The sequence below is a fragment of the Mya arenaria genome, chromosome 12 (genome assembly GCF_026914265.1).
Source record: "Mya arenaria isolate MELC-2E11 chromosome 12, ASM2691426v1".
Lineage (NCBI taxonomy): Eukaryota > Metazoa > Mollusca > Bivalvia > Myida > Myidae > Mya > Mya arenaria.
This window is the reverse complement of record NC_069133.1, coordinates 39,756,859-39,783,705: the sequence shown is the minus strand read 5'-3', so window position 1 is coordinate 39,783,705 and position 26,847 is coordinate 39,756,859. Positions and strand designations below refer to the sequence as shown.

Sequence of the window (26,847 nt, the reverse complement as noted above, 5' to 3'; positions counted from 1 at the left end):
AAATAGACCAAATATAACCAAATTCGTTGAACTTTTACAAATACAAATAAGACTTTTCAAAGGAAATTATCAATGTTTATCCACAAGGCTTTTGAATTGAGAGCCCTGTTACATTTATAATGATGTTAAATAACACATTTAAATGATATTTGTAACCACTGTCACCTAACTATGGTATGGTTGTGTTATATTCTATGTGTACTATTCAATTTGTGTTTCGAAAGTACCTTGTTAGAATGAATAAGTAAACGTGTATTTATATATATTGTGACCTACGATTGATTTATAGAAGTGCAATTAATAATATATTTTATGAATTCCATCGGTGTATGATCATGTGCCTATGGCCTTTATGCATTTGAATAAATGAATAATATGAGTGTTCCTTTGATGGCCTTCATGCAACATAAATTGATCATTTTCAAATCGATCAAATTGATGTAAATTCATACCATGAATAAGAGTTTTAGGTTGTATACATTCTCGTTACAAATGAGAGGCCAATACAAACTATTAAATAGAATGATATAAGCATGTTATGATAAGTTTGTTTAGCATACCGATTAAAATAGTCAGCGTTATAAAGATGAGAAGACTTCGACGCTAACGGCAGCAAATATAACATTGAAGTTTACAACAGCATTTTTTGAAAATTATATATTTATTGAAAAAAACTGAAATAACATTTAACGAACATTTCTTTTTATGAACGTTATGAGCAAAACTAACTTTTTAACGTTTCTGAACAATTATTATTGACTAAGAAATGTGTACAAAACAAAGAATCACGGCGCACTCAGCGTTGCATCTTACTACAAAATTTCGTCAAGTTGAAATTTTGGCCAAGGATTGCATCTTTATACTACAAGAAAATCCAAAATAGTTCACACGTGTAGAAGCAGAAAATATCAAAGTCTTTTATAGGCTAAGAAATATTTTCCTATCTTTTCTCTAAAAAAAAATATATAGGAATTACTGTCACTTTCTTGCTTGTTTACATCGGTTTTGAGCGGTGTGACCAATGTGAGAACCCCGTTGAAGTCACGTTATTCCTCACCCTGTAGGTACCGCCTTGGAACGGTCAGTAAAATAAATTGGGGGTTTAAACTAGTTTATGTGCACAACCTCACTCTTATCCCAAGAAAACCGAATAAAATAAAAAAGTTCTAGGAAAGTAGGCATTGACTTAAGGAAACCTAATAATTTAGTAATTAATAATATTTAACTAATAGGTAAGCCCCAAGAACTTCTATGATTAGTATCAACTATTAATATAGGGGTGTTTATCAAAGATTGTTAGGTACCGCCTTGGAACGGTCAGTTAAATGTAAATTTACTGTGGGTTTAAACTAGTTCACATTTATCCCAACAACCCTGAATTAAGTAAGAACGCAAAAAGTAAATCTTATCGAAGTATGCACTAACTTGAGTAAACTTAATAATAAAAGAAACAATAATAAACTAATAGGTGAATCCCAAGTACTTCAATGATAAGGGATCCTAACTCTATCTGCAGACGAAGGAATACTATTCAGATTACCTTATGCAAACTTTTCAAAGATTCGATGCAGTAATTGTTTGAAACTATGAGCATTTTTATATTTAAATTTTGATTAAACATAGCCGATTTATTTCTTTTTCAGACGTCCAATTGGTCTTAAAACACTGCCCGCATCATTTAAAAAGACAAAAGGTTTCTGTTCAGATTTATGTTCCAAAACGCCTAGACACAATTATTGTAAAGGGTCCACCAGACATTGTGAATGAGAACTGTTTAGACTCATTGGAAATGTACTTTGATAACAAGAGGAGATGTGGAGGCGGAGGTGTTGTTGAAGACAGTGCTACGTTCAGTGCAGAGGAAAATGCTGTGTATATAACATTCGAGGAGGAGGAAGGTAGCACAGCTTATCTGACTATGATTTGTGAAGTACACTTGTTTCTAGCTATTACTTCTATCAATTGAGTAGACTCATTTATACCTAAATTAGGAATCTGACTGACCTTTTCCTGCATCGATTTCTTTGTAGAATTGAACTTTATAAATAAAATAAGAATATCGTTTCTTGTTCTCCTAAATACAAAATAATTATTTTATGACATTTCTTTTTTTGAATTTAGATTTACATTCCTGAAGGTGCTCCTGAAGCAAAAAGTAATTTTGAGACTTCTGAATAAAACCTTTATTTTGCAGTTGCACAAAGGGTTGTTAATAGAGGAAATCATAAAATACAAAGAAAAGAAATTGAAGTCACCTTATTCAAACCGAAACGCTCAACAAAAAGATCGGTATTTCGAAGGCAAACGAGCAATTTGGATTCCAGAAGCAGTTCCGTAAAGCACAGAGAAGTTAAACAAGAACCGGTTAAGACAATTCGTGTCCGAGGTATGAACAAGATCAGCAGCCGGGAATCGGTGAACTGGTATTTTGAAAACAAGAAGAAGGCCGGAGGAGGGGATATCGAGAACAGATACACGGATGAGGAGGACGATGATATAATCTACATCCGGTTTAAGGAGGAAGAAGGTAAACACTATTATAATTTAATGTGGTTGTTTTTTCGAATTTGTACTAAACGTTTTAAAACAAATTTGTCTATATAACTTGAAAGTGAGTTACTCGGTAAAAAGCGACTTCACTGATCGTGAATGAAGATGTCATCTTTAGTTACTGATAGTAAGCTTTATAAAAGATTTCCTTTAGCTGAAAGATTCTTGAAATTTCCAAGAAATACATTTGAACATCCTGCAATTTCAGAAAAACCTTTTTTGTATTACCATATGACTATTAATCTCTTTAATTTCGTTCCAGTTGCAAACGCTGTAGCAGAGCGTGAACACCACACAGTCGATGGAGTTGACCTTTCAGTATCCTTGTACACCCCACCCGTCCCTCCGCCTAGCTACACAAACAAGATACTGTTTAAAGGGCTAAACGACAAAATAACAGAAAGTGTACTGGGACTTTTTCTCGAAGCTCGAGCTAACTGCAATCTTGTGAAAGGAAGTCTTACCTACCATGCAGACTGTGATGATACTGCAATAGTAACAACAGAGCAGGACATTGGTGGGTTATTATTACGGATAATTACAGATTGTCGTTTTATTTGGCAAGTTTAATGACTATTATTGGTGGAATGATTGTTGAGCGTTTAGTCCTTCTCTGACCGCTAAGTTTACAAGTTGGATGTTACATACTTAATTTTTACCAATTATTTTCCGCTCTGTTTATTTCATTGTTATACATTGATTATAATATTGTTATATCTATATGTTCAATATCGCAAACTGTTAACGGAATAGTCATATATACTTTAGACCTTGTATTATTGGAACTGGTGTGCAAGTGCAAGCCTTTGGAAGGCTCTTACCTCAAAGTTGCCTGTGTTCCAATATCAAACTGCATCCTCGTGTCTAACATTTCCGACAGTGCTACAAAAGACATGATAGAGCTGTACTTTGAAAATAAGAAGAGAAGCAACGGTGGACCTGTTAGCAAAATCGAGATGTTCAAAACCCAAGGCTATTGTTTGGTTTACTTCAATGATTACAAAAGTACTTAACTAAATATTGTATTTTATTCAATCAATTTAAATGTGTATTTCATTCGTTTACGTCATTTTTCTTTCATATTAATGCATTGTATATTGCATGTCTTTTTTCGCATTTTACAGCTGTGGATTCTGTTTTGTGTAAGGAGCAAAAGTTGGGTGGAAATACTGTTGAAGTTAAAAGATACATTCAATGTATTGCAAGAGCAGAAGGGGACTCGGTTAACAGATGGTTTCGATTACCTGAGCCCATTTCAATATCTGTGAGCCAATTGAAAAAAAGATTCACCCAAAGTTCACAGATGGCTAAAATAGCTCTCGAAGCGCAGATGAACATGTGTCATGCAACGATTACCTGGTCTGAGGAATCCCCATCGGTAGAGCTATCATGCTCATTAACGACTGACGTCAAAGATTGCATTGTATTGGCATCCAACTGGAAGTATTGTGCAGAACTAATTTTCAACAATTTTATGGACAAGATATCTGAAAAAAATATGCCTATTATGGAGAAGTTGTGGGAGAAAATCACGCCAAAACTATTAGATGTTTCATTAGATCAGCCGGATGCTGCTGCAGTCTATATGTCCAAGAAAGAGGGGAAAATATTAGTTGTTGGCATGAAACACGTTGTTGATCCACTTATACGTGATTTTGAAGGCATTATTAAAACCACTTCAGATGAAAAGGAAGAGACATCGGACGATGAGATGATTAAAAACTTTGTAGAGTTTGATGGTACTCAAACAAAGATACTTGTGGAAGACATTCCTGAAGGCATTGACGAGGAGATATTAGAAATGTACTTTGAAGCGAAGAAGCTGAAGTCATGTGAAGTTATTGGTGTTGATTTTGATGAGGAAGACAGAAATGCTGTGATCGAATTTGCTGAGCCAGGCCGTTGGTATTTTTAATATTTTATTTAGAAAGCAATCGATATATTGAACTCTTTTTTTCCCAATATTCATTGAAACTGAAACATTTTGATGTTTCACTTAAACAATTTGCGTACTTTCTCTAACTTGTCAAGTTTATAGGTATTTAAACTGTATTGTTAAACATTCCTCGATACGGACACAAATAAGCTTTCATCGATACATTTGTTGTTTCAGATGTCGAATTGGTCTTAAAATACTGCCCACATTATCTAAAGAAACAAAAAATTTCTGTGATTCGGTATGTACCAAAACGCCTAGACACAATCATTGTAAAGGGTCCACCAGACGTTGTGAATGAGGACTGCTTAGAGTCATTGGAAATGTACTTTGAAATCAACAGGAAATCGGGAGGTGGAGGTGTCGTTGAAGACAGTGTTACGTTTAATATAGAGGAAAATTCTGTATATATAACATTCGAGGATGAGGAAGGTAGCACAACTTTTCTAACTATGATTTGTACACAGTTGCTTATAGCTTGTATCACATATTGATGAATAGATTCATTTATTTATTTAATAGAGAACTGAATATGACTTTAAGTTGTGCATGTACAGAAACAAAGCTTACATTGAGATTTTCGAGGTAAAATAAGATTACATTTTCTAATTAAATTAAAATATTTTTTTCTGGAAAGTCCTCCCTTCTTCACTATATTTATGCATGTTGTTTACAGTTGCACAAAGAGTTGTTCAAAGGGGAAATCATAAAATACACAGAAAAGAAATTGACGTCACCTTATTTAAACCAAACCGCTCCACACGGCAAACTAGCAAAACAGTCAACGTTTCAGTTAAGGAGGAAGAAGGTACATAATCTTTAACCCACAGTTACGTTTTGTTAGAACCACAAATGTTGTCATCATGTTGGTGTTGAATATTTAGACCATGACCGCATTACTTATCATAATTTAATGTATGTGCAACCATAAATGATTAAATGGAACCTACAGAAACAATAATGATTTCAAAGCACAATTTCACCGCGATCTTGTTAAGAAGCACAATTTTAATTTTACTACAATCTCGTTTAGATGCTTAATGGTACTACAATCTGGTTTATATGCAAACTATAGGCATGATCTTGTTTAGATGCTTAATGGTACTACAATCTGGTTTATATGCAAACTATAGGCATGATCTTGTTTAGATGCACATTGTTACTACGATTTTGTTAAAAGAAACAATATAACTACGATCTGATTAAGGTGCCTCATGTACATTCGATTGTGTTTATTGCACAGTGTCACTTGGATTATGTTTTGAGGCAAAAAAGGACTACGATCAGTAATGTACACAGTTGAACTACCAATTTGTTTAAAGGCACTAATTCGATCTGGTTAAGACGCATAATGTATCTATGATCTTGTTTAGCGGCACACTATCAGTAAAAAGCAGTTTGGATGCATACTATTCCTACTATCTTGCTTAGAAGTATAATGTAACTACGATCTTGTTTAGAGGAACAGTGTTTCTTCGATCTGGTGGAGATGCATAATGAAACGACGGTCCTTGTTAAAGTCACAATGTAACTACAAATAGGTTAATAAGCATGATGTTACAACGATTTTTCCTAGAGCCACAATGTTACTAAGATCTTTTTAGATCACAATGTAACTACAGTCTTTTTTAGACTCTTGTTTCGAGACACAATGTCACTACGATGTTGTTTCGAGACACAATGGCACTGCGATTTTGTTAATAGAAGCACAATGCCACTACGATCATATTTAGAAACACAATGCAACTACAATCTTGTTAACAGGTACAATGCCACTTCGGGCTTGTTTAGAGGCACAATGTCACTACGATCTTGTTTAGAGACACAATGTCACTACGATCTTGTTAAGAGACACAATGTCACTACGATCTTGTTCAGAGACACAATGTCACTACGATCTTGTTAAGAGACACAATGTCACTACGATCTTGTTTAGAGACACAATGTCACTACGATCTTGTTAAGAGACACAATGTCACTACGATCTTGTTCAGAGACACAATGTCACTACGATCTTGTTAAGAGACACAATGTCACTACGATCTTGTTCAGAGACATAATGTCACTACGATCTTGTTAAGAGACATAATGTCACTACGATCTTGTTAAGAGACATAATGTCACTACGATCTTGTTAAGAGACACAATGTCACTACGATCTTGTTCAGAGACACAATGTCACTACGATCTTGTTCAGAGACACAATGTCACTACGATCTTGTTAAGAGACACAATGTCACTACGATCTTGTTCAGAGACATAATGTCACTACGATCTTGTTAAGAGACATAATGTCACTACGATCTTGTTCAGAGACATAATGTCACTACGATCTTGTTAAGAGATACAATGTCACTACGATCTTGTTCAGAGACATAATGTCACTACGATCTTGTTAAGAGACACAATGTCACTACGATCTTGTTCAGAGACACAATGTCACTACGATCTTGTTTAGAGACACAATGTCACTACGATCTTGTTAAGAGACACAATGTCACTACGATCTTGTTAAGAGACACAATGTCACTACGATCTTGTTAAGAGACATAATGTCACTACGATCTTGTTTTGAGACACAATGTCACTACGATCTTGTTAAGAGACACAATGTCACTACGATCTTGTTAAGAGACATAATGTCACTACGATCTTGTTTTGAGACACAATGTCACTACGATCTTGTTAAGAGACACAATGTCACTACGATCTTGTTAAGAGACACAATGTCACTACGATCTTGTTAAGAGACACAATGTCACTACGATCTTGTTAAGAGACACAATGTCACTACGATCTTGGTTAGAGACACAATGTCACTACGATCTTGTTTAGAGACACAATGTCACTACGATCTTGGTTAGAGACACAATGTCACTACGATCTTGTTTTGAGACACAATGTCACTACGATCTTGTTTTGAGACACAATGTCACTACGATCTTGTTCAGAGACACAATGTCACTACGATCTTGTTAAGAGACACAATGTCACTACGATCTTGGTTAGAGACACAATGTCACTACGATCTTGTTCAGAGACACAATGTCACTACGATCTTGTTAAGAGACATAATGTCACTACGATCTTGTTAAGAGACATAATGTCACTACGATCTTGTTCAGAGACACAATGTCACTACGATCTTGTTCAGAGACATAATGTCACTACGATCTTGTTCAGAGACATAATGTCACTACGATCTTGTTAAGAGACATAATGTCACTACGATCTTGTTCAGAGACACAATGTCACTACGATCTTGTTCAGAGACACAATGTCACTACGATCTTGTTCAGAGACACAATGTCACTACGATCTTGGTTAGAGACATAATGTCACTACGATCTTGTTAAGAGACACAATGTCACTACGATCTTGTTTAGAGACACAATGTCACTACGATCTTGTTAAGAGACACAATGTCACTACGATCTTTTTCAGAGACATAATGCCACTACGATCTTGTTAAGAGACACAATGTCACTACGATCTTGTTTAGAGACACAATGTCACTACGATCTTGTTTAGAGACACAATGTCACTACGATCTTGTTCAGAGACATAATGTCACTACGATCTTGGTTAGAGACACAATGTCACTCCGATCTTGTTCAGAGACATAATGTCACTACGATCTTGTTCAGAGACACAATGTCACTACGATCTTGTTAAGAGACACAATGTCACTACGATCTTGTTCAGAGACATAATGTCACTACGATCTTGTTTAGAGACACAATGTCACTACGATCTTGTTCAGAGACATAATGTCACTACGATCTTGTTAAGAGACACAATGTCACTACGATCTTGTTAAGAGACACAATGTCACTCCGATCTTGTTAAGAGACATAATGTCACTACGATCTTGTTTCGAGACACAATGTCACTCCGATCTTGTTCAGAGACACAATGTCACTATGATCTTGTTAAGAGACATAATGTCACTACGATCTTGGTTAGAGACACAATGTCACTACGATCTTGTTAAGAGACACAATGTCACTACGATCTTGTTTCGAGACACAATGTCACTACGATCTTGGTTAGAGACACAATGTCACTACGATCTTGGTTAGAGACACAATGTCACTACGATCTTGTTTAGAGACACAATGTCACAACGATCTTTTTTCGAGACACAATGCCACCACGATCTTGTTAAGAGACACAATGTCACAACGATCTTTTTCAGAGACATAATGCCACTACGATCTTGTTAAGAGACACAATGTCACAACGATCTTTTTCAGAGACATAATGCCACTACGATCTTGTTAAGAGACACAATGTCACTACGATCTTGTTAAGAGACATAATGTCACTACGATCTTGTTAAGAGACATAATGTCACTACGATCTTGTTAAGAGACACAATGTCACTACGATCTTGTTTAGAGACACAATGTCACTACGATCTTGTTCAGAGACATAATGTCACTCCGATCTTGTTAAGAGACATAATGTCACTACGATCTTGTTAAGAGACATAATGTCACTACGATCTTGTTAAGAGACATAATGTCACTACGATATTGTTTCGAGACACAATGTCACTCCGATCTTGTTTCTAGACACAATGTCACCACGATCTTGTTTCTAGACACAATGTCACTCCGATCTTGTTAAGAGACACAATGTCACTACGATCTTGTTTAGAGACACAATGTCACTCCGATCTTGTTAAGAGACACAATGTCACTACGATCTTGTTCAGAGACATAATGTCACTATGATCTTGTTAAGAGACACAATGTCACTACGATCTTGTTTAGAGACACAATGTCACTCCGATCTTGTTTAGAGACACAATGTCACTCCGATCTTGTTAAGAGACACAATGTCACTACGATCTTGTTTCTAGACACAATGTCACTCCGATCTTATTCAGAGACATAATGTCACTACGATCTTGTTAAGAGACACAATGTCACTACGATCTTGTTAAGAGACACAATGTCACTCCGATCTTATTCAGAGACATAATGTCACTACGATCTTGTTAAGAGACACAATGTCAGTACGATCTTGTTAAGAGACACAATGTCACTACGATCTTGTTCAGAGACACAATGTCACTACGATCTTGTTAAGAGACACAATGTCACTACGATCTTGTTAAGAGACATAATGTCACTACGATCTTGTTAAGAGACATAATGTCACTACGATCTTGTTTCGGAACACAATGTCACTCCGATCTTGTTAAGAGACACAATGTCACCACGATCTTGTTTCTAGACACAATGTCACTCCGATCTTGTTAAGAGACACAATGTCACTACGATCTTGTTTAGAGACACAATGTCACTCCGATCTTGTTAAGAGACACAATGTCACTTCGATCTTGTTCAGAGACATAATGTCACTACGATCTTGTTAAGAGACACAATGTCACTACGATCTTGTTTAGAGACACAATGTCACTCCGATCTTGTTAAGAGACACAATGTCACTCCGATCTTGTTAAGAGACACAATGTCACTACGATCTTGTTTCTAGACACAATGTCACTCCGATCTTATTCAGAGACATAATGTCACTACGATCTTGTTAAGAGACACAATGTCACTACGATCTTGTTGAGAGACACAATGTCACTACGATCTTGTTAAGAGACACAATGTCACTACGATCTTGTTCAGAGACACAATGTCACTACGATCTTGTTCAGAGACACAATGTCACTACGATCTTGTTCAGAGACACAATGTCACTACGATCTTGTTCAGAGACACAATGTCACTACGATCTTGTTCAGAGACATAATGTCACTACGATCTTGTTAAGAGACACAATGTCACTACGATCTTGTTCAGAGACATAATGTCACTACGATCTTGTTAAGAGACACAATGTCACTACGATCTTGTTCAGAGACATAATGTCACTACGATCTTGTTCAGAGACACAATGTCACTACGATCTTGTTCAGAGACATAATGTCACTACGATCTTGTTAAGAGACACAATGTCACTACGATCTTGTTCAGAGACATAATGTCACTACGATCTTGTTAAGAGACATAATGTCACTACGATCTTGTTCAGAGACATAATGTCACTACGATCTTGTTAAGAGACACAATGTCACTACGATCTTGTTCGAGACATAATGTCACTACGATCTTGTTTTGAGACACAATGTCACTCCGATCTTGTTTCTAGACACAATGTCACCACGATCTTGTTTCTAGACACAATGTCACTCCGATCTTGTTAAGAGACACAATGTCACTACGATCTTGTTTAGAGACACAATGTCACTCCAATCTTGTTTCTAGACACAATGTCACTCCGATCTTGTTAAGAGACACAATGTCACTACGATCTTGTTTAGAGACATAATGTCACTACGATCTTGTTTAGAGACACAATGTCACTACGATCTAGTTTAGAGACATAATGTCACTACGATCTTGTTTCTAGACACAATGTCACTACGATCTTGTTAAGAGACATAATGTCACTCCGATCTTGTTCAGAGACACAATGTCACTACGATCTTGTTTCTAGACACAATGTCACTCCGATCTTGTTAAGAGACATAATGTCACTACGATCTTGTTTAGAGACACAATGTCACTACGATCTTGTTTAGAGACACAATGTCACTACGATCTTGTTCAGAGACACAATGTCACTACGATCTTGGTTAGAGACACAATGTCACTACGATCTTGTTTAGAGACACAATGTCACTACGATCTTGTTTAGAGACACAATGTCACTACGATCTTGTTAAGAGACACAATGTCACTACGATCTTGTTCAGAGACATAATGTCACTACGATCTTGTTTAGAGACACAATGTCACTCCGATCTTGTTTCTAGACACAATGTCACTACGATCTTGTTTCTAGAAACAATGTCACTCCGATCTTGTTAAGAGACACAATGTCACTACGATCTTGTTTAGAGACACAATGTCACTCCGATCTTGTTAAGAGACACAATGTCACTACGATCTTGTTAAGAGACATAATGTCACTACGATCTTGTTAAGAGACACAATGTCACTACGATCTTGTTTAGAGACACAATGTCACTCCGATCTTGTTTAGAGACACAATGTCACTCCGATCTTGTTAAGAGACACAATGTCACTACGATCTTGTTAAGAGACATAATGTCACTACGATCTTGTTAAGAGACACAATGTCACTACGATCTTGTTTAGAGACACAATGTCACTACGATCTTGGTTAGAGACACAATGTCACTACGATCTTGTTAAGAGACACAATGTCACTACGATTCTGTTTAGAGACACAATGTCACTACGATCTAATTCAGAGACACAATGTCACTACGATCTTGTTAAGAGATACAATGTCACTACGATCTTGTTAAGAGACACAATGTCACTACGATCTTGTTAAGAGACATAATGTCACTACGATCTTGTTTAGAGACACAATGTCACTACGATCTTGTTAAGAGACATAATGTCACTACGATCTTGTTCAGAGACACAATGTCACTACGATCTTGTTCAGAGACACAATGTCACTACGATCTTGTTAAGAGACACAATGTCACTACGATCTTGTTTAGAGACACAATGTCACTACGATCTTGTTTAGAGACACAATGTCACTACGATCTTGGTTAGAGACACAATGTCACTACGATCTTGGTTAGAGACACAATGTCACTACGATCTTGTTTAGAGACATAATGTCACTACGATCTTATTTCGAGACACAATGTCACTACGATCTTGTTTCGAGACACAATGTCACTACGATCTTGTTTAGAGACACAATGTCACTACGATCTTTTTAAGAGTCACAATGCCACTACGATCTTGTTAAGAAGCACAATGTCACTACGATCTTGTTTATATGCGCACAATGTTACTATGATCTTGTTTAGAGGCACAATGTAACAACAATCTTTTTAAGAGTCACAATGTCAGTACGATTTTGTTCAGAGACATAATGTCACTACGATCTTGTTTCGAGACACAATGTCACTACGATCTTGTTCAGAGACATAATGTCACTACGATCTTGTTAAGAGACACAATGTCACTCCGATCTTGTTTAGAGACACAATGTCACTCCGATCTTGTTAAGAGACACAATGTCACTACGATCTTGTTCAGAGACATAATGTCACTACGATCTTGTTGAGAGACACAATGTCACTACGATCTTGTTCAGAGACATAATGTCACTACGATCTTGTTAAGAGACACAATGTCACTACGATCTTGTTTAGAGACACAATGTCACTCCGATCTTGTTAAGAGACACAATGTCACTACGATCTTGTTCAGAGACATAATGTCACTACGATCTTGTTGAGAGACACAATGTCACTACGATCTTGTTCAGAGACATAATGTCACTACGATCTTGTTAAGAGACACAATGTCACTACGATCTTGTTGAGAGACACAATGTCACTCCGATCTTGTTAAGAGACACAATGTCACTACGATCTTGTTCAGAGACATAATGTCACTACGATCTTGTTAAGAGACACAATGTCACTACGATCTTGTTCAGAGACATAATGTCACTACGATCTTGTTAAGAGACATAATGTCACTACGATCTTGTTCAGAGACACAATGTCACTACGATCTTGTTCAGAGACATAATGTCACTACGATCTTGTTAAGAGACACAATGTCACTACGATCTTGTTGAGAGACACAATGTCACTCCGATCTTGTTAAGAGACACAATGTCACTACGATCTTGTTCAGAGACATAATGTCACTACGATCTTGTTAAGAGACACAATGTCACTACGATCTTGTTCAGAGACATAATGTCACTACGATCTTGTTAAGAGACATAATGTCACTACGATCTTGTTCAGAGACATAATGTCACTACGATCTTGTTAAGAGACACAATGTCACTACGATCTTGTTTTGAGACATAATGTCACTACGATCTTGTTAAGAGACATAATGTCACTACGATCTTATTTCGAGACACAATGTCACTACGATCTTGTTAAGAGACACAATGTCACTACGATCTTGTTTAGAGACATAATGTCACTACGATCTTGTTAAGAGACACAATGTCACTACGATCTTGTTTAGAAACACATTGTCACTCCGATCTTGTTTAGAGACACAATGTCACTACGATCTTGTTAAGAGACACAATGTCACTACGATCTTGTTAAGAGACACAATGTCACTACGATCTTGTTCAGAGACACAATGTCACTACGATCTTGTTTAGAGACACAATGTCACTACGATCTTGTTTAGAGACACAATGTCACTACGATCTTGTTAAGAGACACAATGTCACTACGATCTTGGTTAGAGACACAATGTCACTACGATCTTGTTTAGAGACACAATGTCACTACGATCTTGTTAAGAGACACAATGTCACTACGATCTTGTTTAGAAACACAATGTCACTACGATCTTGTTAAGAGACGCAATGTCACTATGATCTTGTTAAGAGACATAATGTCACTACGATCTTGTTTTGAGACACAATGTCACTACGATCTTGTTCAGAGACACAATGTCACTACGATCTTGTTAAGAGACGCAATGTCACTAAGATCTTGTTTAGAGACGCAATGTCACTACGATCTTGTTAAGAGACACAATGTCACTACGATCTTGTTTAGAGACACAATGTCACTCCGATCTTGTTAAGAGACATAATGTCACTACGATCTTGTTAAGAGACACAATGTCACTCCGATCTTGTTCAGAGACACAATGTCACTACGATCTTGTTTCTAGACACAATGTCACTCCGATCTTATTCAGAGACATAATGTCACTACGATCTTGTTAAGAGACACAATGTCACTACGATCTTGTTAAGAGACACAATGTCACTACGATCTTGTTAAGAGACATAATGTCACTACGATCTTGTTCAGAGACACAATGTCACTACGATCTTGTTAAGAGACACAATGTCACTACGATCTTGTTTAGAGACACAATGTCACTACGATCTTGGTTAGAGACACAATGTCACTACGATCTTGTTAAGAGACACAATGTCACTACGATCTTGGTTAGAGACACAATGTCACTACGATCTTGTTTAGAGACACAATGTCACTACGATCTTGTTAAGAGACATAATGTCACTACGATCTTGTTAAGAGACATAATGTCACTACGATCTTGTTAAGAGACACAATGTCACTACGATCTTGTTAAGAGACATAATGTCACTACGATCTTGTTAAGAGACACAATGTCACTACGATCTTGTTAAGAGACACAATGTCACTACGATCTTGTTAAGATACACAATGTCACTACGATCTTGTTAAGAGACACAATGTCACTACGATCTTGTTTAGAGACACAATGTCACTACGATCTTGTTTAGAGACACAATGTCACTACGATCTTGTTAAGAGACACAATGTCACTACGATCTTGTTAAGAGACACAATGTCACTACGATCTTGTTTAGAGACACAATGTCACTACGATCTTGTTAAGAGACACAATGTCACTACAATCTTGTTTAGAGACACAATGTCTACTATGCTAATTAAATATTCAAGTCTCCAAGTTCATAACAAAAATAATATGTCGTTGATATATTTAGGAAGGACGGAATAAATTTGAATAGAAAGAAAAACATTAATTATTTCTGCGATTTTAAGTCCTTGAACCTTAACACGCGTAGGTGTATGTTCTCTAACTCATTTCGATTTCAGACAAGCTTGTTTGCAAATGCCAAACAAACAATTTAGGTCGCACCACCCCGAAATGTCACTCTTAACTGCAAATATATGCATGTTTAACACCTGCTGCATTTTTTGTCTTCCTCTTATTTCCAAATGGATGGGCTAATTTTTTAGATATTAGCCCTTCCATTTGGAAACAAGGGGGAAAAAACCGCAGCAGGTGTAAGCATACGAGCATGCAAGAAAAAGCTTCAAAAGCTTAGATCCACTTAATACTTTAATTATTTTAAGCAAGTTGATATACAAAAACACCTTAAAATCACGTGTTACAACAACAACAGATGTGCATTGAATAGTTGTTGTTACGTTGTTATTATACCAACATTCATCTGTTATAATAAATTTAAAATGTTCAATATATTATATCGTGTATGATAGAAGAAAACCAGCTATCTGGGCAGTCCAAATGGGCGAGGTTTATCCTAGAAATTAAATGTTATAAGACAGATGTGCAAATAAAAAAATGTTACAAGGGGTGTGAAAACTTATAAATCCTAATACAAACAACAATCGTACCCTGTACGGATTCGAAACAGTAAATGTATGACAGATTGATGAATATTTATTTTACATAGTTGGTATCATCAGTTAATAGCCTTAAAAGAAACTCTAGACCATGTAATACAACGTTAGGAGGACCAGTTGTTTGGAAAGTTCAAACGCGCAAGGTCTTCTTAGAGATTAGTTGTTTGATGACCGATTTGCAGTTTAACACATTACAATGTGTGTGAACATATAAACATAAACGACCATTGTATCACGCTCTGAAAACAATCATTTAAAAAACATTATTTGACACGCAACTTATAAGAGCGCTTCTTTACCCACTTCGATCTATACTCACTGATGTACTGTGCTACATTTTCATAAATATCGAACTAAAATTGTTCTTGTCTGTGAGTTCGTACAAACGCTGACCCATTAAAAACCATGCACTTTCTCTCGGTTTATGTTTATGCAGTCTTCACTCTGTTCTGCCGCCTTTATTTGTTTTCACTTTCTCACGATGTGCGAGTTAACACTATTGTTTACAGTTTTAACAGGCCTCGGGTCACCCCCTCTCCCTCCTCGGTGTTTAGCAAGTATTTTGTCCTTGCCAAGGTTTTCCCACAGGGGCTTTAGGATAAAGTACACCTACCGCGTCAATCACAACATGGATTCGTCCCTCACCTCGCTCACATCCATAATCTTCATGTTGGTTTTACGGGTATTGTTCATCGTAATTTGAGGAGTATTTTCAAATTTAATTTCCAACAGCGCCAATAGGTCGTGCAATTGTTTACACCCCCCTTTACGTTTTCTGCTGTCTCTTTTTGCATTGTCACTTCCAAAGTTTTCGAAATGGGTGTGACTGTTCCCGAAACTACGTGCTAATTTTTATTTTAAAAATCTCGTGACATTTTAAATAAAAAATAAAATGATTGACTGTTCCAGCTATCACAAGAATAATAAATCGATACTTGCCGGTTGCCTTTATGACTCAATTAAAGTAAACGTTATTGCATTGTTCGACCACTTAGTTACTAGAGTAAAATGATGGCATACACAAAAATGTATTATAAATCCTTACGAGGGCCAATGGTGTTACACACTATCAATAAGCCATATCATATGTCAGTGTGTATCTGAACTTCAGAAGTTTTATGTGTTTCAGTAGGATCAGACGTCTGGAACTCGCAGACAAGTAATGCGTTTTGTATGCCCGAATCGGAAGTATCGGACAATGTAGCGGGTCGTCGTAACAAGCAAAGGTACGTGAACTATTCAGGCATGAATTATATTTAATTATGTCTCCCCCTTCTAAAGTAGACGTATTGGTTTGGGCCTTGCGCGTCAGTGCTTCCGTTTGTCAGTCCGTATGCTACACTTTTGTTTCCACTCAATAACTATAGAACCGTTCAATCAAGGAACTTCAAACCTGGTATATAGGTTGTTCATGACTACCAGGCCAAAGGTCAAGTTGACCTTAAATGCGAAAAGTTGGTCAATGCTTGCATATATTACCCTTAATCTTAACATAAAGGTTGTGGGTGTGACCAGTAGATGACCCTTATTGATTATGAGATCATTAGGTCGAAGATCAAGGTCACATTTGTCTTGAAAACGAATAGATTTCCTAGTGTTTACTAGACAGTGCATACACTTATGATTCTCAATCTGGACATGGATGTTTGATGTTATCAGCAGATGGCTCTTATTGATTTTGGGGTCATTTGGTCCAAAGGTCAAGGTCAAAATGACAGTGTACACGAAAACTTTGTGCAAAAGGTAACTTTGCCTGCATCGACGATATTCAAATGTGCCGTGGATGTTGGGCGTGACTAGTAGATGACCCCTATTGATTGTTATGTCATCAGGTCACATAAAACTGATAATATTTTACTGTAAGAAACTCAGCAAGCTTAAATGTAACACAAGCGCTGGTCTACATCAGAATCAAGTTAGAACTTGATGCTGCACATTTTCTAAAGATGCTTATTATATAATTCCATTAACAATTAAATTACCGGCACAACCACGTGCCTAGAAGTGACAAGTGATTGTAAAGAGGCTAACAAGTAAATAATATCAAGGTAAATTATGGATCTATGGCTCACATTTAAACCTGTTAATATCTTATATATTTCTTTCAGATATAATTGAATCAGCAGTGTACACTCAGCTAGAGACGATCGTTGCCAAGCATTTTGCTAATATTTCAAAAAAAGAAGAAACTGCACCACTGATACTTGCCTCATGCACGTTACGGATTATGCGAGTTAAACCCAACGTTTTAAGGGTTTCTATACAGATGATTATGCCAGGACTTCAGAAAACATTCGATACAGTTTATCATGTGATTTGTGTAATAACTTTACAGCTATGAGCGTTATTAGTAAAAATGTGTTACATATGTATGCGATCGGCTGTAATATGTTATTGTCAATATTGCTATGTTTGATTCTAAAAAATCGATTTAAAAAAAAATATCATCTGGTGTTATCAAGTGCTGTATGTGTTGCCTTTTTGTGTTAAATCAATGACATGGAAATTAGTATCAAAGTTAAATGCAGATATCCTAGAAAAAGTAAGAAATCGTCAGAAATTGCCAGGTCAAGGACTGGTCTTCTTAATGCTATTGCCATCACAATATCGTATGCAACGTCTTTGTTATTTTGTTATCTATATTAACCTAAGTCCATCGTATTTTATGATAATTTTACTTAAAGATGCACTATTACTCCCTTATCAAGTTTCCCTTAATTAGTACACTTGTTTAAATATACCAAAAAGGATAAATAAATGTCAAAAACAATAGTTCTGATGAAGGATACTGAGTTCAATGTGAAAAAATAGAAACATGTTTGTTCTCCCTTTTAAGACGATAGTAGATCACTAAATATTTAGCACTTACCAATTATTTAATATTTCGGCGTTTAAAGCTATACAATACTCGGTTTCAATCCTGTTCTAAGTAATTAATCACTCAATATTATGTGTGATACCTATAAGCGTGTTATTAGTAAAATGTTTATTTCATATGTATGCTAACTGCTGTAATCTGTAATAGTCAATATTGGTATGTTTAATTCTAAGAAATCGATTTAAAAAAAATATCATCTGGTGTTGTATGTGTTGCACAGTTTCAATCCTGTTATTAGTAATAATCACTCAATATGTATGTTTTTATATACATGTATGTGCATCTTTGTACTCTTTAGTGTACTTCTCCGTTTGCAGTTAGAGTTGTGACCCCTAATCATTGAAGTGCTTTGGGTTTACATATTAGTTTATTATTATTTGTTTCCTCAAGTTAATGTATACTTTGATAAGTTTAACTTCAACGTTTTTACTTTATTCAGGATTGTTGGGTTAAGAGTGAGGTTTGTGCACGTTAACTGGTTAAACGCCAAGTAAATGTACATTTACTGAGCGTTCCAATGGGCTACCTAACAATCCTTAATAACCTTACCTATTTTCTTATATAGTATATATGCACTGTGTTTTGTTTGTCGAGTTTTGTGCTGTTGTTCCATGTTTCTTGTTTATGATTGTGTTTTACGTCTTTAGCTTTTACCCTGTCCCACTAAAAGGGCTTTACGTTTAAACTTTTGGCTACTGAGCTTGGTTCTGTAGTTTTTCACATAAACATTGATTTTGAATAAGAGTGCCACTTTAGTTTTACCAATTCTTTTGTATGCTAATCTAGACTGGAACAGACTGACGTATGTATAATAAATTCACTCATTTACGTATTTAAAAGCGGAAATATTACCTCAAACTTTACTCGTACAAGGGCATTAAAGAATGATGCCCATATCATTATCTAAATGGAACCAATAGTTTGACATTTGACACTTCATAGGTTAATGGATCCCATTTGAAATAGGTTGCAAAACATAGTTGGCTATCCGATGATGTATGTGTGGATTTGTTTTCCATATTAACTCTATTTTGCTTTTCTGCTGTGTATATTATAACATTATGTATATTTGTGAGCTATTTTAAATTAAGGAAACACATCCTGAAAACCCCAACATGAATCTCATCAATTTTTATACTTTAGTCAATGTTGTAACGAACAGGAATACAAATACGTCGAGGTTTCAATGAACATGTTCGAATCCATCGAAGTACAAATATTATTTTTTTTATCTTTACTTACTTGTCTTTTATTAAAAAGTTATAAATACATGTATACATATATCTATAAGTTTCTTTGAATATTTTATTACCTGTAGGCCCGGTTGAAACAGTCGATTGTAAATACTTATTTTAGACAGTGATGGTTTAACGTTGTGATATTTTTTAAGCTTATTTTTCATTTTTTATACTTAATGTTCCAAATTTTACGCGTTCAAAACATTTTGTTTCAAATGTTTTACCATATGGCTCTTCAGTACAAGTTGATAATACTATTTGTCTCGCATGTGATGTCTTATCTTTCAATAGTTTTGAAAAAGGGTGGGATTATTCAAGTTTGAATAATATTGTTCATTGACGGTAAATCTTTTTTTGTTTGTTTAAAAAACAATGCAAGAAATGATACACATTAGAGAATAATTACGCTGTGGCTGTATTCTATAAACACCCTATATTTCGCTTTATTTTAAAGCTGCACTCTCACAGGTTAAACGTTTTGACATTTTTTTTATTTATTTTTTAGCCTCTGAACGAGCGAAATTATGCGAAAATGCATGTAAACCATTCATTTAAGACTGCTGTTAAAAATTGTCATATAGTTTCCTTTTTAAGTTCAAAAATTGATGTCTTAGGCATTTTTCTTAAACCGTTAGTAACGCTTTAAACCATAAAACATTAGTTTTCGAACTGAAATATGAAAATCTGCGATCTAATATTTTACTAGCAGTCTTTTATCAAATGGCTCATTCCAAGACAAAAAAAGTTGTAAAAACGATAGTGAGAGTGCAGTTTTAACATAACAGTCCAAGCGTTTTGATTGGAAATTAAAAATAAGTTGCCAATGGAGAAAATGGAATTGTTGTGGCGTGTCAAAATATTGAAAACAGCCCCTGGTCAAAATGGCGGTTCCGTGGCCAAGTGGTAACACACTTAACTGTAAAAATTGTCTTCCGGGAGGGACGTTAAATGGGGGTCCAACGTGACAGTTCTGATACAGAAGCGTAGTCTTACCAGGGTAACATTCTGTCTGTGCACTATGCTCTAAAGATGTAAAATGACTAAAAATCTTATCGGAGTACACGCCGAATTGGCAAGGCCCGAGTGCGAGTATATATGAGCTTACACAGCTACACCCTGATCAAAGTTTGAAATGATTCCAATTACGGTTGTTCTTCCTTAGCAATCAACAATATTCATGATTTTGTGTTTTAATATAAATGTATTACTTCTTTACTGAATATGTATATAATATATGCTATATATTCCAGGAATAAAATGTAATACGTCATCTGTTGTTTTAAATAAAAGTCGGAGTGGTAGCCATGGTGACACAAAATTCTGTAAAATAACTCAAAAACCCTTAAAAGTTTTTTTTATAAAACTTATTGCATATGTTGCCAAGGGCAATATACACGGGTTCATAATTCTGGTTATAAAAATGTTAAGCTATGTCTATCTTTCGATTAAAAAAGAAAAGACAAAACCAAACAACTTGTAGTGTTCGATCAGCCGTTCTTCTGCTGAGATCAAAATATACATTTTGGTACTTGAGATGCCTTTAAGCCTGCTACATATATCTATGTTGGTTTAGACATTAAATAATGCAATACATTATTCAAGTTATTGATAGTGTATATTGAACTGAGTTTATTGATCATAATGTGTTTTTGTTAACGTGACCCACAACATGATGAAGAATTTTCCAAGTATCTTGGATGGCTTATGAGCATTCAAGTTTTAGAGTCTTCAAACCTTTCTTTTCTTACATTCGGCACTGATACGTAGTTTTAACGTCATATACTAATGAGTTCGTTGTGTTCAGGAAATGTCATACTTCATCCCATTTTAGAACCTATATCAAATTTAAGAAAAGGACAATTTTATCAATATAGGTTATACTAATTGGCTTATAATAAAGTTATGCAAGTCTTAAAACGGTAATCTTGTTTTCAAGTAATGACTGAAATTTTGATAAATAGCACAGTATGTAAGGATGATAGAGTTATCACGGAAATTTACGCAGAATATTGTTTCATTGTTTGACACACTATAAGATAACATTGTGACCATGTTTGTATGATGATACAAAGTGTTGCGTGTACTTAACCATGGTAAAGAATGCGTCACGTGCACCTGCTGAAACGGTTCCACACTTACTAGCAAAACGTCAACAATCAAGGTATTTTTCATTCTTTACACGTTTTCCTTACAGTTTTTCATAGTCAGCAATAGGGTCACGAAAATTATATATTCATATATATAACGATCGTCAAAAATTCCCACGAAGACTCACTTTGTTATACTGGTTGACGGTACAAATCCGAACACTTTTTGAGGTTTTCACAATTATCTTGGTGAGTTTTTGTGGAAGTAAGTTGAAATTGCGTATGAAACATCTTTGATTAATGTGACAACATCTGTCAAAGTACAGATTCACAATCTCATACATTTTATGTCAAAAATCGTCCATTTTATGAACAGTAAATCACCACTGGCCCCTAATCCGGTGTATGTGGATGCTTATACAACCGGCCCCACAGACAGAATGTGTGGAGGCTTATAACACTGGTCCCTAATCCAGTGTATGTCGATGCTTATACAACCCGCCCCACATCCAGAATGTGTGGATGCTTATACCACTAGTAGATTATCCAAAATGAATGGAGGCTTTTACCACTGGCCCCTCATCCAGAATGAGTGGAAGCTTTTACCACTGGCCCTTCATCCAGAATGAGTGGATGCTAATACCACTGGCGCCTCATCCAGAATGAGTGGATTCTTATACCACTGGCGCCTCATCCAGAATATGAGGATGTCTATACAACTGGCCTCTCATCCAGAATATGTGGACGCTTATACAACTAACCTCTATTCTAGAACTTGTGGAGGCTTATACCACTGGTCCCTCATTCAGTGTATGTGGATGCTTATACAACCCGCCCCACATCCAGAACGTGTGGAGGCTTATACAACTAGCGGCCTATCCAGAATGAATGGAGGCTATTGCCACTGGACCCTCATACAGTGTATGTGGACGCTTATACAACCGCCCTCACATACATAATATGTGGAGGCTTATACCACTTGTGGCCTATCCGGAATGAATGTAGGCTATTAGCACTGGACCCTCATCCAGAATAAGTGGAAGCTTATACCACTGGCGCCTCATCCAGTGTATGCGGATGCTTATACAACCGGCCCCTTATCCAGAATCTGTGGAGGCTTATATCACTGGCGTCTTATCCATAATGAATGGAAGCTATTACCACTGGCCCCTCATCCAGAATGAGTGGAAGCTTATACCACTGGCGCCTCATTCAGAATGAGTGGAAGCTTATACCAATAGCCTCTCATTCAGAATGAGTGGAAGCTTATACCACTGGCGCCTCATCCAGAATGAGTGCATGCTAATACCACTGCGCCTCATCCAGAATATGAGGATGTCTATACAACTGGCATCTCATCCAGAATGAGTGGAAGCTTATACCACTAGACTCTCATTCAGAATGAGTGGAAGCTTATACCACTGGCGCCTCATCCAGAATGAGTGCATGCTAATACCACTGGCGCCTCATCCAGAATATGAGGATGTCTATACAACTGGCCCCTTATCCAGACTGAGTGGAAGCTTTTGCCACTGGCCTCTAATCCAGACTAAGTGGAAGCTTTTACCACTGGCGCCTCATCCAAAATGAGTGCATGCTAATACCACTGGCGCCTCATCCAGAATATGAGGATGTCTATACAACTGGCCCCTCATCCAGAATTAGAGGAAGCTTATACCACTGGCGCCTCATCCTGAATGAGTGCAGGCTATTACCACTGGCCCCTCATCCAGAATGAGTGGAAGCTTATACCACTGGCGCCTCATCCAGAATGAGTGGATTCTTATACCAATGGTGCCTCATCCAGAATATGTGGACGCCTATACAACTGGCCGCTCATCCAGAATATGTGGACGCTTATACAACTGGTGCCTCATCCAGAATATGAGGATGCTTATACCACTGGCGCCTCATCCAGAATATGTGGACGCTTATACAACTGGTGCCTCATCCAGAATATGAGGACGCTTATACAACTGGTGCCTCATCCAGAATATGTGGACGCTTATACAACTGGTGCCTCATCCAGAATATGAGGATGCTTATACCACTGGCGCCTCATCCAGAATATGTGGACGCTTATACAACTGGCCGCTCATCCAGAATATGTGGACGCTTATACAACTGGTGCCTCATCCAGAATATGTGGACGCTTATACAACTGGTGCCTCATCCAGAATATGTGGACGCTTATACAACTGGTGCCTCATCCAGAATATGTGGAGGTTCATACCACTGGCGCCTCATCCAGAATATGTGGACGCTTATACAACTGGTGCCTCATCCAGAATATGTGGACGCTTATACAACTGGTGCCTCATCCAGAATATGTGGACGCTTATACAACTGGTGCCTCATCCAGAATATGTGGACGCTTATACAACTGGTGCCTCATCCAGAATATGAGGACGCTTATACCAATGGTGCCTCATCCAGAATATGTGGACGCTTATACAACTGGTGCCTCATCCAGAATATGTGGACGCTTATACAACTGGTGCCTCATCCAGAATATGTGGAGGTTCATACCACTGGGGCCTCATCCAGACAATTAGGATGCTAATACCACTGGGGCCTCATCCGGAATGTATGGAGGCTTTACCACTGGCGCCAAATCCAGAATATGTGGAGGCTTATACCACTGGCCCCTCATCCAGAAAATAAGGATGCTTATACCACTGGCGCCTCATCTAGAATGTATGGAGGCTTTACCACTGGTGCCAAATCCAAAATATGTGGAGGCTCATACCACTTGCCCCTCATCCCGAATGCAACCGATCTTCGACATAATTTTTCAAAGTGAAGTGAATGACCGATTTTATGAGTTTTTCAAAAACAATTTCAAAAACAATTATTTTGAAAGACCGGTATATTTTTCGTGTACATTCCATTTCCTACTTAGTTGAAATTCTAGTGTTATTTTTGCTTTCTACTAACGGTAAAATGTTAGTTTTTTCTCGTGTACGAGACATACGAACTGTTTAAATATCCGTTTCGCAACATTCTAAAAAAGCAAAATAATATTTAAATAATAACATGGTATAAATGTAATTATTTGTAAAATAAAATCTATGATATTTTACAAACGGGATGGAGTTGAAATGTCTTCAAATTTATGATTGTCTTCAACAGAAAAATGAAAAGGACAAAAAGGATTGAAAACAACCTAAACGCCGCGGTCAGTGGCTCATCGGGAAGGTAATGCACTAATTTTATCCTCTAAGCTCCACTATCGTCATTCCCGGGAATCATGGTATTTGATAGCCGTATATGGATTGGCATACACAATACTACTGTTGAGGAAGTCAAGATAACAGACACTTAAAACGGTCTTTAGGGTACCTTTTTGCTTCACGGAATTTGGAATCTTTCTATCGAGTACTCGCGAATCCAGATGTGGTACGCGGTATGCAAAAACTACAAATTTAGCAATATTCATAACATAACACACACACACACGCACACACGCACACACACACACACACACACACACACATATATATACATATACATATATAAAAATGTACAAAAGTTATCGTACACAGTACGCCAGTACGAAAAGAGACTTGCTGAGAAAGAAACCTACAAGTGTGATGTATGCGGACGGGGAAACGCATCATCCCAAGAATTACAAACGCACCAAAAGCATCATCAAGACAAATGTCATGTGTGTGAAAAATGTGGAATGTCATTGCAGACGTAGTTTGGTCTAAGAGACACACTGAAAGAGAGAACTAAAATAAAATATCAAAAACATTTAGCACGTTTTGTGAGTACAAGGCGGAAAAAGGTCGATGTACACTACCATGAAGATTTTCACACCAATGAAAGTCGTCATATTTGTATGGCATGCAGAAAAGTACATCACACCCAGCATGTATCTTTTCGTGCTGTCGTTGTGTAGAAATACTCTTAAAGAGTTTCCAACAGTTACCACAGACAGAAGCAGCTGAGATTGTGAACTAAAATTGATAAGAAAGTTAATAAAATAAATGTTAAAATAATTTCTAATCAGTAATGGCAACACTTGTTAAAAAATGCATTCTTTTATATTAAGTTTAAAAATAAAACAAAGAGTTTACTTTACATGGTATGCAGATGTTTTACAGGGCATTGTTTAAATTTTGCATTAAAAAGGAGAACCTTTTCATTTTCTGTCTTAAATGCAGTTCGTCACAACTTAAGTCAACACGATTTTAATTAAAGACTTAACTGAGTCTTGAAATATTCTTTAACCTCCAAAACATATAGTTCTTCTTTTAGCAAGGCGCTGTGAGGTACTGATCAAAATCACCCTTCATATACGTGTCATATTCATGGGATAGGAAAAGCAATCGACGCCCTTTTATCGTTATTTGAGTGTACCATAGATTAACCAGATTAAGGTAAAACCATGGGGTTAAAATGCATATAATGTACTCGTTATCATTATCTTAAAAGTGCTGATTAATCCCAAACACATGATGAACTGCACTCTAAAACCTCAGGGTTTCAGAAGAGCTTTTCACGAAAGAGAACGGTATAAATTCGTAGTTTTTATTAATAATTAGGTTCATTGAGTGAATCGGTAAGCTTAGTAAGAACATGCATTGTTTTCACGAGATAGTTTAATACATCCATACTTTTCATGTAAAACATGCGTCATCGTGAACAAGCAATTGTTCTTCGTTCAGTGCACAAGGATGCTTCTAAAAGTATCGCTGAAACATATAGAAAACAATGTAAATACTCACCGAATTGACGACGTTTTTTACCCCAAACAGTGAACCAGGAAACAGGGGCGTACCTGGCATTACTGTACATGTTTATCTACACGTTTATCACTTCAATATTAAGGAGAAATACGTGGAAAAACTTGTATCTTAAAATGTTTTATGCGTCGGAAATAAATTGATTACAGAAAGAGTGGATAAAAGGCT

General features: G+C 36.6%; 1 protein-coding gene across 1 annotated transcript in view; it reads left to right on the top strand.

Annotated features, from left to right (window-relative positions):
• LOC128210677 (uncharacterized) overlaps positions 1-21,111 on the top strand; it is a 41,608-nt gene extending 20,497 nt beyond the window's left edge. The window contains exons 8-16 of the mRNA XM_052915027.1: positions 1,644-1,898; positions 2,195-2,527; positions 2,813-3,067; positions 3,319-3,555; positions 3,675-4,451; positions 4,664-4,918; positions 5,163-5,294; positions 16,855-16,951; positions 17,834-21,111. Of these exons, the coding sequence (XP_052770987.1) occupies positions 1,644-1,898; positions 2,195-2,527; positions 2,813-3,067; positions 3,319-3,555; positions 3,675-4,451; positions 4,664-4,918; positions 5,163-5,294; positions 16,855-16,951; positions 17,834-17,843 (2,351 nt within the window). The 3' untranslated portion in view covers positions 17,844-21,111. The remainder of the gene's footprint in view (positions 1-1,643; positions 1,899-2,194; positions 2,528-2,812; positions 3,068-3,318; positions 3,556-3,674; positions 4,452-4,663; positions 4,919-5,162; positions 5,295-16,854; positions 16,952-17,833) is intronic.
• Positions 21,112-26,847: the final 5,736 nt, after the last annotated feature.